The sequence below is a fragment of the Phacochoerus africanus genome, chromosome 3, assembly GCF_016906955.1.
Source record: "Phacochoerus africanus isolate WHEZ1 chromosome 3, ROS_Pafr_v1, whole genome shotgun sequence".
NCBI lineage: Eukaryota > Metazoa > Chordata > Mammalia > Artiodactyla > Suidae > Phacochoerus > Phacochoerus africanus.
The window spans coordinates 29,204,848-29,221,482 of record NC_062546.1 but is presented as its reverse complement, the minus strand read 5'-3'; the positions used below and the strand labels follow the sequence as shown (position 1 = coordinate 29,221,482).

The window sequence follows — 16,635 nt, the reverse complement described above, 5'->3', positions numbered from 1 at the left end:
GCAATACATGGGATTGAACCAATGACACATGCTACAATTTGTACTAATCTCAAAGACACACCCAGTGAAAGAAGCCAGTCCTAAAAAGGGTACATACTTGATATAATTCCATTTGTATGACATGCTTAAAAAGATAAAGCTATAGTCAGGTAGAAGAGAGGTTGCCAGGAGTGAGAATGGGGGAAGGGCATGATTAGAAAGGGATAGTACAAGAGAGTTTTTTTGGATGAAGTTACTGTAGGTATCCTGCTTCTGGTGGTGGTTACAGGAATCTATACATGTAAAATTCATAGAACTGTGCACCTAAATGAAAAAAAGTCAATTTTTTCTGTGTGTTAATTAAAAATTAAATGAAATTTTTAAAAGGCAATTTTGACATTTGAAGCTTATAGTTAGTACATTCAAAAGGGCCATTTAGAATTTAGTCTGTAGCATAATTCTAGATACAACAGTATTTTACAGTACACTATGGAGCTCACAGAGCATTATACAAAAAATTTTAAACTCAAACTTCAACTAAGAAAAAAAGAAAAACAATAGTTTTAATGTCAAAAATGTTTGGTAAAAACCAAATAAAGAACATTTATTTCATGACCTCTGCTTGAGTTGTAGCTGCAGACAACATGCTAGATGTGTCTATTAAAAAAGCAGATTTAGTTTTGCTGACACATGAAGTGTGGTCATAATAATCATTAAACGGTAAATAAATAAATTGAATGACCTATATAATTAGACTAAAAGCCTCTCAGATAATTTAAAACAAAGATGAATTTTATAACTCTTCAATTATATTAAAAACCATGGCATTATGTCAAATCAAGAATGATATGCATTAGACTCAAATAAATTATTGTCTGTGGGGAAATAGGAAAGTGTTAATTATTAATTAATCCCAGAAAATTTTAGTAAATAATCCAATTTTTTAAAATCCTTGAATGTTTCTTAAAGGCATACTGTATTTAAAATGTATTCTAAATGCAACATTCAAGTCAGGGAAATGGTAAATGATATACATCAAGTCAGCTAAGTTAAAAATATTACTTAGCTATAATTAAGTATTTCTTTAAGCATCTAGGTTTCCACTTCTGGCTATGATTATTATAGAATTTACGAAAAGGAAATAGGAGATCAACCTATGTATGAAATGGATCAGACCTTCAGCTGCTTCCAGATGGCTTCTGCATTAAACTGAACAATCTACGCAGAAATTCCAGTGATGACATAAATCTGAATGTTTTGGGTTTCCTTCACATTTTATGGAACATTGGTCCCACTGTAGCTATGATATCTGCATAGGGAGCACTCTGACTCAGCTCAATAGCCCGCTGTTTTTTTAGGACAAGAAAGCTATAAAATTTGGCAGCAGCATGTTTTCGGTCACTATTTCTGCAGAGCTTCATCAGACTAAAGTACTGCATTCCCATCTTGTTAGATTCCTGGGAAAACAATTATAAAAGAGGAAAGGGAAAGGGAAACAAGATCATTAGAAACAGAGCAGGCTGCGGATGCATAATGAACAACAAAATACTGATATTTTTGATAACTGACTGAAATTCGTAAATGGAGAAATGCAAATGACTCATTAGGAAGCATAAAAAAATCATAGGTCATTGAGCACAGCTTGGATCATTGAGAAAATACATGCAAAAAAACTCTGAAGTGCTATACAAATTTCTAATGTGTTATACAAATGTTAGGTCTTTAAAAAAAATTGATGTTAACATAAATGGCTCCTGGGGAAAGTAAAATTAATTTAGACTTGCAGGGAGAAAAGCCATCACAGGATTCAGGGACCCTTCAAAAACAATGAAAATTATCAGTCTATCAGACTTCTTTTCTTTAAAAGATGGGGGCGACTATAAATGACTCTAGTGTAAATGTAATGGCAGAGGAATATAACTAAATAAACATCTTGTGGTTTCTTTTCACAGCTTAAAAAGATGTTGGATTCACCACAGGGTAGCCAGGAATCAACTAAAAAAAAAAAAAAAACCCTGAGGTACAATAAAGTATTTAATTAGACTATGTACTTAGAATCGGATTTCTAGAATAGGAGTATTGTTTTTTAGTTAGAAATACTGTGGTGAATACTGGCCAGTATCCCTATGAGTACTGTACTAATTCACTAGCTGTGAAGCATTTTTAAAAGTACCATCTATGGAGTTTCTGTTGTGGCTTAGTGGGTAATGGACCTGATGTTGTCCCTGTGAGGATGAGGGTTCGATCCCTGGCCTTGCTCACTGTGTTAAAGAACGCAAGCTATGAAGTTCTCAGATGCAGCTCGAATCCAGTGTTGCTATGGCTATGGTATAAGCCTCAGCTGCAGCTCCGATTTGACCTCTTGCCTAGAAACTTCCATATGCCTCAGGTGTGACCATAAACCATTAAGAAGATGAAAAGATGACCCACAGAATAGAAGAAAATCTTTCTAAACAACGCAACCAACAAGGGCTTAATCTCCAAAATATACAAACAACTCATACAACTTAACATTAAAAAACAAATAACCCAATCAAAAAATGGGCAGAACCTAAATAGACATTTCTCCAAAGAAGACAAACAGATGGCCAGCAGGCACATCAAAAAATGCTCAATATCACTAATTATTAGAGAAATGCAAATCAAAACTGTAATGAGGTACCACCTCACACCAGTCACAATGGCCAAGTCAACAAATAACAAATGCTGGAAGGATGTGGAGAAAGGGGAAACCCTCCTTCACTGCTGAATGTAAACTGGTACAACCACTATGGAAAACGAGTATGGAGGTTCCTCAGAAAACTAAACATAGAACTACCACATGGCCCAGCAATCTCACTCCTGGGCATATATCTGGACAAAAGTTTCATTCAAAAAGATACATGCACCCCTATGTTCATTGCAGCAATATTCACAATAGCCAAAACATGGAAACAACCCAAATTTCCATCGACAGATGAATGGATTAAGACAATATGGTACATATATACAATGGAATACACTCAGACATAAAAAAGGACAAAATAATGCCATTTGCAGCAACATGGATGGAACTAGAGATTCTCATACTCAGTGAAGTCAGAAAGAGAAAGACAAATGCCATATGACATCACTAATATGTGGAACAAATGATCCTATCTATAAAATAGAAACAGATCATGGACATGGAGAGCAGACCTGTGTTTGCCAGTGGGGAGAGGGGAGAGAAGGGGACAGGTGGGGAGTTTGGGGTTGGTAAATGCAAACTATTATAATATTTAGAACGGATAAGTAATGGGGTCCTACTGCATAGCACAGGGAACTCTGTCCAGTCTCTTGGGTTAGAACATGATAGAAGATAGTATGAAAGAAAAAAAAAAGAATGTATATGTATAGCTGGGTCACTGCCATATAAAAGAAATTGAAGAAACAATGTAAATCAACCATACTTTAATAAAAAAATTAAAATAAATAAAGCCCAGAAAGAAAAAATATGATATATAATAGCAGTAATTGAACAATTAAAATATGAATTAATAATTAATTTAGAAGTGACCTTGACTTAAGAGAATGTAGCATATAATATACCTAAGATTTCCTGGATATAGCAGAGGTTGTGGTATTATGTGACGAATGATTAGGAATTAGATCACCTTAGATATGAAACTACCATATGGAAAGCTGTATTTCAATTTGGTTGGAAAAGGCTGGATTGTTAAATAAAAGCTGGAATAAACAGATACCTAAAAAAACAAAGACAAAAACAAAAAACAAAACCATATACAAGGGTTTTTTTTTGCCAATCCAAAATATTTAACAAATTAATAAGTTAAATACTTCATCATACTTTATCTCAACCAAAGGAGTGGCCCAGTATCAGCGTCCTTTCAGAGATGGCATGCCAAGCCTTCATTTATTCCCTCTTGAGGAGATAAGATGCGGATTGGGTGGTTTTTCTCCAGGGAGAGCAGGGACAGCCTTAACAATTTCAAGAATCCTTTTGAAAAACACCCTGAGAGGATAAATATGCAAGATTTATATGAATATGCTTATTCTTTTTTCTCCAGAAGCTCCTCTAAAATGAAAGTAATGGAATAAAGGAATAAAGGAAGGCAAGAAATACAAAGTAGAAAACTTATCAGACTTAGAGTAGAGAAAGCTGAAACCTAAGTGCCAGCAAAGAGGAAAACCAGCAAAAAGCAAGCCAACCTAAGCTCAGAACATTTACCCTGTTTGAGGAAAGCATTTTAGGAACTTATTTGTAGAAGAAGGATATTTGAGGAATGCACTAACCACTCTTCCTCTAGACTGTTTCTAGCCTGCTGTTCTAATCCGCAGATCCTGGATTTGAGCTGCATCATCCAATTGGATTTTCAGCGCTAGCCAGCTCTACTCACTTTCAGCCTGGCCAGACCCTAGAATCCAAACTGGCATGAACCCATTCCTTAATCTATCCTGCTGCTACTGTTTCTCCTGACCAATAGGGATTTGCACAACTCAGTGGTTTTTGTATACTGACAAAAAGATTCCTGAGTTTGTCTAATGTCTGAAGTCAAGGAGAGATTCTGTTGGCAACCAAGGACCTCTCAGTCCTGAATGGATTTTTTTCTCCAATCGCAATCTGAAGCTTTACATCTATCTTCCTGACCCTATAGAGTTCACTTGTGCCACTAAATGTGTAAATGTATATAGACAGAATTTTATATCCCCTAGATTCCCTAATTGTTTAATATATTCTACAGTCTCTAATATATCACATCCTTGAAGTCATCCATCCATTTATCTTTACACTTCAACAATCTAGACAACAGGCCAGCATATACTTATGTTTAGTATTTAATGATGAAATTTATGCATAGGTACAAAATATGAAACATAAAAGCTGTAAAAAATATAAAATATGAAAAACATATATGAAACATATAAAATATGAAAACTATAAAAAACAATAAGGCTTTTCAGCAGTGACAGCCTCCCCATGAGAACATGCCTCTTGCTAAAGATCTCCTTCATCACTCTTCAAAAGGGAAGAGGAAACAGAAGAAGAGGCTCCCAGTCCAGAGCCCAAATTCCTACTTCATGGATGTGAAATGCCCAGGGTGCTATAAAATTACCACCATCTCTGGCCATGCACAAATGGTAGTTTTGTGTATTGGCTGTTCCTTGTCTTCACCAGTCTGCAGGAAGGAAAGCAAGGCCTATGGAAGGATGCTCCTTCAGACAGAAGCAGCACTAAAAGCACCCCGAATCAAGATGAGTGGGAAACCATCCCAATAAACACATTTGAATCAAACAAAAAATCAAAACCCCCAAAATGAAACAACACCTAGGAAAAGCCCAGGAATTATAGGCAACCTTAAGATGGAGATGAGATGAGGGGTGAAGCCAAAAAACATAGGAGTTGCCTGAAAAGCTACCTGAGAACAGTTAGATCCTCAGGTGTACTTCACCACCTCACAGAACCAGGAGACCACTACTCCCAGACCCTAGCAGGAAGCTGGAGATACCAACAAGTGAGGTTCCAGACTTGGGATACCAGGCCCTGTGGATGGTGGAGGAGAAACGTTACACATTGGGGGATTAAGTGAAATTCTAATTTCCCAATAGTGAGACCTTCAGCCTCTCCCTTACTCCCTTCTGGGCACTGGACCACAGGCATCATATTTTTATCTCCTAGGCAGTAGATTTGAAGATTAAGCTGGGAAAACTGACCATTTCAAGGAAAAAAAACTTATAGATGATAACATCTTTGTGTGTTTGTGTTGGGGAGGCACCACCCAATTACCTCACTATAAAGACCACAAGTCTACAAGGCCCACCCATGCTTATATAACCTCCATTTGGCTTTTTGGTGTCTCACTCAAATAAAAACCAAAGATCTACTAGACACTTGAATAAATTCCAACAGTCAAAAGAAAAAAGCAAAAAAAAAAAAAAATGGAGTTCCCATCGTGGTGCAGTGGTTAACAAATCTGACTAGGAACCATGAGGTTTTGGGTTTGATCCCTGCCCTTGCTCAGTGGGTTAAGGCTGTGAGCTGTGGTGAAGGTTGCAGACACAGCTCGGATCCCATGTTGCTATGGCTCTGGCATAGGCCGATGGCTACAGCTCCGATTAGACCTCTAGCCTGGGAACCTCCATGTGCCATGGAAGCGGCCCAAGAAATGGCAAAAAGACAAAAAAAAAAAAGCAAAAAAGAATGCATTCAAGAGAATTACTAAGGAAATAGAGACAATGCAGGCATCAGAAGAAAACTATAACCTCTGAAAGCTAAGAGAAGATACTGCATCCATAAAAAATGAATAGGGTGATATTGAGAGAAAGCAGGTTGGTGGTTGCTTGGGGATGGAAGGAGGGGGACCAGTGGGAAAAATGGGAAAAGGGATTATCAAGAGACACAAGAAAACTTCTGAGGGTTGTAGATATGGTCACTATTTTGATTGGGGTGATAGTTTCATGGATCTATAAATATGTCGAAATTTATCCAACTGTATGATTTAAATAGGTATGGCTTATTGTTCTGTTAATCATACCTCAATAAAACTGCTAAAAATAAATAAATAAAAATATTAGGATGCTAAAATACAAAATAATAATAACTAAGCAAAATTCCTGGAAAACAAAAAAGAAATGAAATTCAATAAAGTTGAAGAAATAAACTAGAGGAGTTTCCGTCATGGTTCAGTGGTTAATGAACCTGACTAGTATCCATGAGGACACAGGTTCGATCCCTGGCCCCCCTCAGTGGGTTAAGGATCCAGTGTTGCCATGAGCTGTGGTGAAGGTCACAGACACAGCTCGGATCCCACGTTGCTGTGGCTGTGGTGTAGGCCTGCAGCTGTAGCTCCGATTCACCCCCTAGCCTGGGAACCTCCATATGCCATGGGTGTGGCCCTGAAAACACAAAAGACAAAAAAATAAAAATAAAAAAAAGAAACTAGAGAGGAAAAAATAAAAGACAAAATTAATAAAAAACAAAAGACAAAAAATAAGACAAATTTTTTAAATAGAGGATTAAAAAAAATTTTAAAGTAAAGATGCAATTCAGGAGATCTGACATCTGACCCATAGGTAGTCCAGAAAGAGAGAACAGATAAACAAGGAGAAAATCCAAGAAATACAAAAAAAAATTTCAATGCAAGGACAAAAACTTTCAGAATAATAAATGAAAAAGACCATACCAGAGCACATTATCATGAAATTTCAGGCCACTGGGAATAAAGAAAAGATCTAAAAAGTTTCCAGAGAGAAAATAAAGGTCACCTACGAAGGACCGCCAACCAAGCAGCATTTGACTTTTCAATAACAACACAGGAGCCTAGAAATGTTACAAAGCCTTCAACATCTGAGAGGTATTATTTTCAAACTATGTTCACATACATCAAATCAAGTTAAAAGTAAAATAAAGACATTTGCAGACTTGTGTGTAGGGTCTCTCCTATGCACTCTTTATCTCAGGAAATTATGGGAGGATGTTAACCACCAAAAAATTCAAGGTAAAGATCAAAGCAACAGGAAATATACAGGAACTACCATAGGAAATAGACAAAGGAATTCTCATGTTGTGGTAAAGGAATGTCCTAAGACAAAAACTGTGGAGCAGACCCAGAAAGCAACTAGTCCTGATTTGAACAGGAGGAGAATGAGCTCTGGGAAGGATATCTCCAAGGAAGAAGAAGGAACTGATGAATCAATTTGAGGTATCTGACCATACTAAAAGGGGTATTATCTTATTGTCAGAGAGTTTAGACAAAGAATTAAGGACAGGTATGTAGACACTAAGCAAATGGGGAAAATGATGTAATGATTAACTCCCCCTAAAACACTCCATGAAGTTGACAAGAAATATAACTGCACTATAAAGCTTCAATTTAAACTAATATTTATGTAGTTTTTGTGACAGCAACTGATGGTTGTCCCTTAATATCCATTCTCTTCCTCCATAGTAATAGAATTATTAGCTGGGTCCACAGTTGGCAGATGAGGACTATATTTCCCAGCTAGATGTGGTAAGGTGGTAAGGTGCTAAATGCTAGTCAATTAAATGTGAAAAGTGATACACATAATTTCTGGGATGTACCCTTACAGTAAGGAAACCTTACTGCTGATTGGAATGCAGACATGGTAGGTAGGTAGTCATTTTGGATCCTGAGAATAAAGAAAATGAGATAAAGGGAATCTGGGCCTCTGATAACTTTGTGAGCATAGATTCCATACAAGACAGTACTTTACTTGAGAGAGAAATAAACATCTATCTTTTATTTTTTTGTATTTTTTTTTGTCTTTTTAGGGCTGCACTCGCAGCATATGGAGGTTCCCAGGCTAGGGGTCTAATGGGAGCTGTTGCTGCTGGCCTACGCCAGAGCCATAGCAACGCCAGATCCAAGCCGCATCTGCAACCTACACCACAGCTCATGGCAACGCTGGATCCTTAACCCATTCAGAGAGGCCAGGAATCGAACACACAACCTCATGGTTCCTAGTTGGATTCGTTTCCAATGCGCCTAGACAGGAACTCCAGAAATAAACACCTGTCTTTTAAAGCCACTGATACTTTGGCTCTCCATCACAATCAAACTGGCATCATGGCTATTACAGTTGTAACATTGTAAATATTGAAAATTGTGCTGAAAAATAGATTAGGGAAGATATAACTAAGCCAAATTTTATTTTTCTGTTGAAAGAAACCAACAGATAAAATGTAAAGCTGAAATATTAGGAAAGAGCAGTAAGAACATGTAACTAGAAATACAAATATAAATACTAAAAGGAACAGCTTAGGAGTTCCTGCTATGGCGCAATGGGATCTGGAGTGTCTCTGGAACACTGGGATACAGGTTAGATCCCCTGCCCAACACAATGGGTTAAGGATCCGGTGTTGCCACAGCTGCAGGATAGGTTGCAACTGCAGCTTGGATCTGATCGCTGGATCAGGAACTCCATATGCTGTGGGGTGGGCAAAAAAGAAAGAAAGAAAGAAAGAAAGAAAGAAAGAAAGAAAGAAAGAAAGAAAGAAGAAAGAAAGAAAGAAAGAAAGAAAAGAAAGGAAGGAAGGAAAAAAGAAAGGGAGAGAGAGAGAGGGAGGGAGAGGGAGGGAGGAAGGAAGGAAGAGAGAGAGAAAGAAAGAAGGAAAGAAAGCAAGAAAGAAAGAGAGAGGAAGGAAGGAAGGAAGAAAGAAAGAAAGAACGAGTTTAGTGCAGTTTTCTCTGGTAAGAAGAACTTAGGCATAAGAAGGGGCACAGAGGGTTAAGGATCCAGCTTTGCCATGAGCTGTGGTGTAGGTGGCTTGGCTCTGGTGTCGCTGTGGCTGTGGTACAGGCTGGCAGCTGTAGCACGATTCAACCCCTAGCCTGGGAACTCCCATACACTGCAGGCTCGGCCCTAAAAAAAATAAAATAAAATAAAGTAAAATAAAATAAAATAAAATAATTTGTTTCATTTTGAAACTATTATAAATTTAGTTTCATATTGAGAATTAGTTGAACAGCCTGATGAACAGAAGAACGGGACATAGATTAGATGTCTAGGGGTGTGAATATGGGTAAGAGGTTGATTAGAACACATGGGCACCCAAGACAAACTCTCATATTTAGCCTTGGGTATGCATCTCAAAATCATTTTACTCTAGTGTAAGTTGGCCTCAACAAAAATTCAATGAAAATGGTCTCATTTTTATTCATATCTAGAGGATTGAACTCAGTATTTTATTTATTTTTAAAAATTGAATAGGGTTGCCAAACCCTGCCATCTTACCCGCAATCTGTTTAACATTTGAAGTATTCTTCGATTCCATCTCTCTGCCTCAATATTTTGTTCATTCCCCAATGACTCCTGTTTGAATAATTGATAAAATATTTCATGTAAGCAAATTTTACTGAATATTTACTATGTGCAAAGCACAGGGTTAGTTCTCACAAGAAACACAACTATAATACTGGATCCTGCCAAATAAGAGTCTGATAATAGGAAGAATAAGACTAACAGATATAGTTCAATCTTTGTTCCCAGGCTCTCTCCTGACAAGAGGCTCGAGAATAGGAGATTCTGCCATCTCTATTGGTTATGCATTCTAGGCATAGTGCCCTTATTTTAAAAGTAAAGATGAACTGGGAGTTCCCTTCGTGGCTTAGCGGTTAACAAACTAGGATCCATGAGGAGGCGGGTTCCATCCCCAGCCTTGCTCACTGGGTTAAGGATTCGATATTGCTGTGAGCTGTGGCATAGGTTACAGACATGGCTCAGATCCCAAGTTGCTGTGGCTGTGGTTTAGGCCGGCAGCTGTAGCTCTGATTGGACTCCTAGCCTGGGAACTTTCATATGCCGCAGGTGCAGCCCTGAAAAGGAAATAAAAAAAGTAAAGATGACAATTTCTGGTTAGGACTGTCCCAATTCTGTTTAATCTGAACTCAGTTGACAAGAATAAACGTAAAACTATAGAAGAACTGTCTTGGAAAGGCCTTTTTTTTTTTTTTTTAATTTATCTGATGTTTATCCACATCTGAGGTTGTGTACAATTAGGTTGGTAATATTTTGAATTTCAAGGGTGCCTTGTCTAAAAAAGATCAACCCACTGCCATTTGAACAGATTATTCTTTTCAGTCTTTAAAGTTTAGCTGCCTTCAGAAGCATCTTAATATTTAAAAATTGGAAAGCGTCACGGGAACTCACTCTAAGCCCTTACCAACAAACACCTTATGAGCTGAGAACAGAAGTGGGGATAAGAAAGGTGCTGATGAGTCTGATAAAACAGCAAACTGACAAAGGGTTGGGGGAAGCAAAAAGCACAGATCTGACCTACTTTATTATTTTTCCTATGCTGTCTCTGACCATGCAACCCAACAGCTTCTGTGTTACCCTTATCACAGCCTCACTGTTTGTCAAGCTTTCATGTATGCATTTGGAGCCCAGACACTTCCTAAAAGTGCTTTCAATTTCATGGAGTCCAAGATGATTTCAGAAAGCTCCAGAATATCTTGTATGACATTGCAAATCATTTGAGGCTAAGTGGAACTGCCAAGTCCCCATTCCTACCAGCTATAACAGCTTTCTGGTTCCGCCTATACAGCATCTTTTCTCATACTCCAAAGAGACTGATTTGAAAATATGGTCATTGTATTCTGAAGAGTTTTCTAAATTCCTCCAGATATAATTAAGTTTACTCTGGAGTTCCTGTTGTGGTGCAGTGGAGACGAGTCCAACTAGGAACCATGAGGTTGTGGGTTCGATCTCTGGCCTCGCTCAGTCCTGGAATTGCCATGGACTGTGGTGTGGGTTGCAGAAGTGGCTCGGATCTTGAGTTGCTGTGGCTGTGGTATAGGCCAGCAGCTACAGCTCTGATTGGACCCCTAGCTTGAGAACCTTCATATGCCACGAGTGCAGCCCTAAAAAAAAAAGTTTATTCCTTTTCGGTCTGTTCTGGATCAATGAGTTTACCCAATTACTAGTGTTTATTTTATTGTTCAGTACACAAATGCTATTTTTCAAATGTAAAAAGCAATGGCCCAATTTTTGTTAAAGATCAATGAGACTGCAGCTTTACCTATCTTGCACAACTAACCAGGAAAAGGCTCAGAAAAATAGTTTGTGCATTTTGCTGAAGCCTGTCCACTTGATTTATCTGGACACCCAACAGCTGAGTCCATTGTGTGGAAAGCCCAGTGGATTATTAAAACAGCTGAACTTGTGCTATGTTGTGGTTTGCTTGACCATGTATGAAAATAACCTGTGTCTAGAAGCAAAGAGAAAGGTGAAAGTGACTCAACCCTCCTCTGGCTCAGCTGTTTGAAAGTTTCAGGTAAAAAGTTCAGGTATTTATTCTGTCCTAGATTTTCCAGAGAATTCATTCTGTTTCCACATATGAAAAAAACAGTTTAACCATCTTGGAACTCATTGTAAAGATGATTTATTTAAAAACAAACATTAGGCATTAGCAGGTATTTTGATATTATTTACTAAGTCATTTTTGTTAAAATTCATTACAATCTTAAAAATGGGAGTTCCCACCGTGGCTCAGTGGTTAACAAATCCAACTAGGAACTATGAGGTTGTGAGTTCAATCCCTGGCCTTGCTCAGTGGGTTAAGGTTCTGGTGTTGTGGTGAGATATGGTGTAGGTCACAGATGCAGCTCGGATCCCGAGTGGCTGTGGCTCTGGCGTAGGCGGGAGGCTACAGCTCTGATTAGACCCCTAGCCTGGGAACCTCCATATGCCACAGGTGCGGCCCTAGGGGAAAAAAAAATCTTAAAAATGCCTTCAGTACTGTGGAATAACGACTAGAGAAACAAATGAAACAGTAATCTATGTGGAGTCAGGTGAGTTGGATGTCAGCTCTGGCTTTGCTACTGACTTGTGGCCCTGTGAGCAGACCATTCTCTTTTATAGACCTTGAGCCATATAATGTTTTGGGAAATAATGTCCATATACTTTTCTTTAAATAAAATTAAATTTCAAATGCCCTAGGATATACACCTATATCTCTGTTTCTTTAGAGATGTTTTAAGAATAACTTGAAACAATGATTTCCAACATTTTTAACCCATTAATAAGGATAAGGATCCCATACCATTCTTTAAAAATTACTTGAAGTTTCAAAATAAACAAAAAAGATTAAAGCAATTTTGAACATGTTTTATCAATATACTCATAAACTTCGTTGTTAAGATCACAAATTTAAATTGTAATTTTAGAGAGTAATTTGATAGCTCTAAAAAGAATTTTTAGGTAGATAAGGTGTTAAGTTTTTAGGAAAAAAGTTTTTAAGAACATTCTCGAGACTATACATGTATTTACCAATTCAGTTAGACAGTTTTCAACTTCTTCTGCCAGGGTGGCATTCATTAAAGATGATTCCTCAGCAGTTGAAGAGACCATTTCAACAATATCCTGCTAAAGCAAGTTAGGGAAACATAGGTAAGTCATCACAGTACTTGCAGTCATCATAGGGATGATCTCATTTTGTTAAATGCTTTAATCACATGAATGCTCATTTCTAAAACTAATTGAAAATACGACCTGCATTCTCAAAATGTTATTTCTGAAATATCCCAGAGAGGCAGCCCCTGACTTAAATATTCCTGTTTTCTTTATGCCTCCCACAAACAACACACTTGCCTCGCTCTCCTTGCTACCTATCCTTTTCCCTATGTTCCTCAGCAGTACAAACCTCATATCAAAGGTCTCTGCTGCTGTGCAGCTGAAACCCCCTTTTCTGTGAAGCATTTGTCTTTGCCTTGGTCCCCTACCTCTGTTCTCATGCCAGAACCAGGTGGCAGAGGAAGGAGAACTGCAAGAAGAGACAATGAGAAAGGTAGAAGGGATTTTAATATCCCTACCAAGGGCCATGTCAGGATTCTTGCTGCTGGAGCTGCCACTGGCAAGAGGGAAGAAAACCGTGTCTTCTGGAAGGGGAATGAAGACATAAAGGAAGAAGGAAAAAGAGAAAGCCAGATATTCTCCATTCCCTAGCAACCCCCCCTTTCATTGCTATGGAGGCTGCTGGCCCCTTTTTCACCCTCAACTTGCCGCCAAGATTCATTCCCCAGCTGTCATCTGTGATTGTGATTAAGTTAGACGCTTCCTACAACATAGCTTACTTAATTTTTTCACATTAGCTTTTTAAAATTTTCGTGAGTGTCAGGGATTACATTTTATTCTTTATTATATATGTTTTTGGAGCCCTATCATATTTTTTCCTTTTAATTTCTATGAATATTCTACATTTTAGATATTCTCAATTGTGCAGTTAATTTACAAAAAATTGCTTAAATTTTTGAAGATTTGAAAATGATTAATCAGAATCAGTATTTTTCTGTCCATTCAAATTGACTGTGATTCCTGACTATATTTTACATTTGTTGACCATTTTCAGAAGCAGATAAGAATGGAATTGAGGAGTTCCTGTCATGGCGCAGCAGAAACGAATCCGACTAGGAACGATGAAGTTGCAGGTTCCTGTCCCTGGCCTCGCTCAGTAGGTTAAAGATCCAGCGTTGCCGAGAGCTGTGGTGTAGGTCGCAGATGCAACTCTGACCTGGTGTTGCTGTGGCCCTGGTGTAGGCTGGCGGCAACAGCTCTGATTAGACCCCTAGCCTGGGAACCTCCATGTGCCACGGGTGCGGCCCTAAAAAGACAAAGAGACAAAAAAAGAAAAAGAATGGAATTGAAGGAGTCCCTGGTGGCCTAGTGGTTAAGGATTTGGGGTTGTCACTGCTATGGCTGGGGTTGGATCCCTGGCCTGGGAACTTCTGCATGCCACAGGTGCAGCCAAAAAAAAAAAAAAAAAATGGAATTGAAGGTTAAAGCTTAAGCATAGGGAGTAGATAAAAGAGTAAAATGTTCTAAAGAACCAGGGCGTCAATCTCTTTCCTTTACTTCAAGCACTTCAGAAAAACCTATTTTGTTAATATGTTACAAAAATTATAAACTAAACAAGCTTGTCTAATCATAATTTTTAGCACTCTAAGAATTGCTGGAGCCCAAATAAGGAAGACAGCAGTACTGGCAACACAGTATCTCAATATTCAGTATATGAGCAAATATTTAGTAAAAAAAAAATTCTAGTTTCTGTTGTTGTTTGTTTTTCTTTTTTGGCCACTCCACAGCACATAGAGTTCCCAGGGTCAGGGATCAGACTGCAGCTTATGCCAGATCCTTAACCCCCTGTGCTGGGCCAGGGATGGAACCTGTGTCATCCCTTTTGCACCACAGCAGGAATTCCACATTCTGTTTTAATGCATTATGAAATGTCTTTCCTTCTGAGGGCATTCAGTTTCATTGTGGATTGACTCTGAATTCCCTGAGTGGTTATCAAAATACAATGATGATGGAACAAACCAGAAAAGCACTGGCTTATTTTTATCTGGTGTGGCTATAATATTTACACTTGTACAGTCAATAAAGTGACATTGGGAAGATATTTTCAAGCACACTGTTTCCAATTACATTTTTTAATAACTATTTTTAAATAAAAATTATGTCTTCAAATAAAATTTTTTAAAAAGTTTTTGTTTTGGTCATAGATCTTTAGATAGTCTTTCAGATTCAAGGCTAAGGTAAATGGTGGCTCTAACACATTCTTAGAGGTGGGATGGGTGAATTTATGATCAGAAGCAAAATATAAGTGTCATTGTCTAGAGTTCTAAAGGATTCCATGACATACCTAATGTAAGGCCTCAGTATATAACCAGGTTCAGGTATAATCATCTATTCAGTGTACCGTGCAAAATACTATTTCAGTATGAAACTACTTACCTTGTGATTTACTACCATAAACTTCTAGAAAATACTGTTCTGCAGATGGAAATCATGTTTTACCCTTTAAAACATACTGCTACATACTAAAGAAATTATAGAGTAACATAAGATCAAATATAAACAATAAATGTTAAGAAGATATACCAGAGTCTCAATGTTCCTTCGCTGTATCTGTGTCAGGAAGATAGTAATATATTTATGATTGTCTTTGGTTAACTTACATCGGAGTTAATATTTTTATTGGTATCCTTGTGAAAGCTACACTTAGATCCATCAATTTCTTCCTTCCAAGTTGAGGATTGACTTAACTCTTCCAGGGAATTTGACCCTTTCATCATGGAGGTCTCTGAATTATTAAGGAAGTAGAAAAGATTTCACCAAAATATCTTTCAAACTAAAAATCAGGATATAGTTGTTACAAAAGAAAGCTTCTAACAGACAACTTAGAATTCAAGAGCCTAAGGGTGTACGAGCTTTCTTGTAGCACCTCAAGTCTCACATATTTATATTCCCTTTCCCCTCATCTGTCTCTTTATCACCTCTGCTCCCCATCTTCCATCACTTGTCTCCTCCACACTTGTTCCCACACATTCACTCACAAGACAACATGAATAGTTCAAGCCCATCTTGGTATATGGTTCAGCAAATTTTAATGCCTTCAGGAAACAGAGGTTCACTTACCGCATAAATTGGTTTTATATTCCTTTGTTTTTTAGGCCTGCACCTGCAGCATAGGGGAGTTCCCAGGCTAGGGGTTGAATCCGAGCTATGGCTGCTGGCCTATGCCACAACCATAGCAACATGGGATCTGAGCCGTGCCTGAGACTTACACCACAGCTCACGGCAATGCCGGATCCTTAACCTACTGAGTGAGGCCAGGGATCGAACCTGCATCCTCATGAACACTAGTCAGGTTCTTAACCTTCTGAGCCACAACAGGAACTCCCTATAATTCCTTTACAATAGTCACAGTAGTAGTTAACTATTCATATTAATATTCCATGTATCCTCTGTGGATGGAAATGACTTATGTCTCAGGTTAACTGTATTGTTTAAATGCTATTCTTATCACTAACTGGCTTTTAATGGTACTTGTCTTAGAGTGAAATATAATCCTACTAGATATAAACATTTTCTTTGTTGAAGACTTGTGAGTACTGCCGTTGGAGGTGGGGAAGGTAGGAAAGAATGAGATTAAGAAGAGTCCACATAAGATAGCTTGTTAGACAAAAATTAATCTGCATATTAGAAAAATGTGATGCTGATGTAACAATTTCTTTTAGGTTCAAATACTCTTCTAAAAAAGAATGTATATGTGTGTGCGACTGGGTCATTTTGCTGTATAGCAGAAAATTGACAGAACACTGTAAACCAACTATAATGGAAAAAATAAAAATCATTTAAAAAGAAAACAAAAAATATAAT

General features: G+C 37.8%; 1 protein-coding gene and 1 pseudogene across 1 annotated transcript in view; one reads left to right on the top strand and one right to left on the bottom strand.

The window, feature by feature from the left end:
* Positions 1-1,247: 1,247 nt before the first annotated feature.
* The window catches only part of RAD21L1 (RAD21 cohesin complex component like 1), a 32,029-nt gene continuing 16,641 nt past the window's right edge, over positions 1,248-16,635 (bottom strand). Inside the window, exons 10-13 of the mRNA XM_047770346.1 lie at positions 15,432-15,556; positions 12,748-12,843; positions 9,712-9,789; positions 1,248-1,436 (exon numbers count right to left, since the gene is read on the bottom strand). Coding sequence (XP_047626302.1) covers positions 1,248-1,436; positions 9,712-9,789; positions 12,748-12,843; positions 15,432-15,556 — 488 coding nt within the window. The remainder of the gene's footprint in view (positions 1,437-9,711; positions 9,790-12,747; positions 12,844-15,431; positions 15,557-16,635) is intronic.
* LOC125122091 (40S ribosomal protein S27-like) lies at positions 4,945-5,194 on the top strand (annotated as a pseudogene).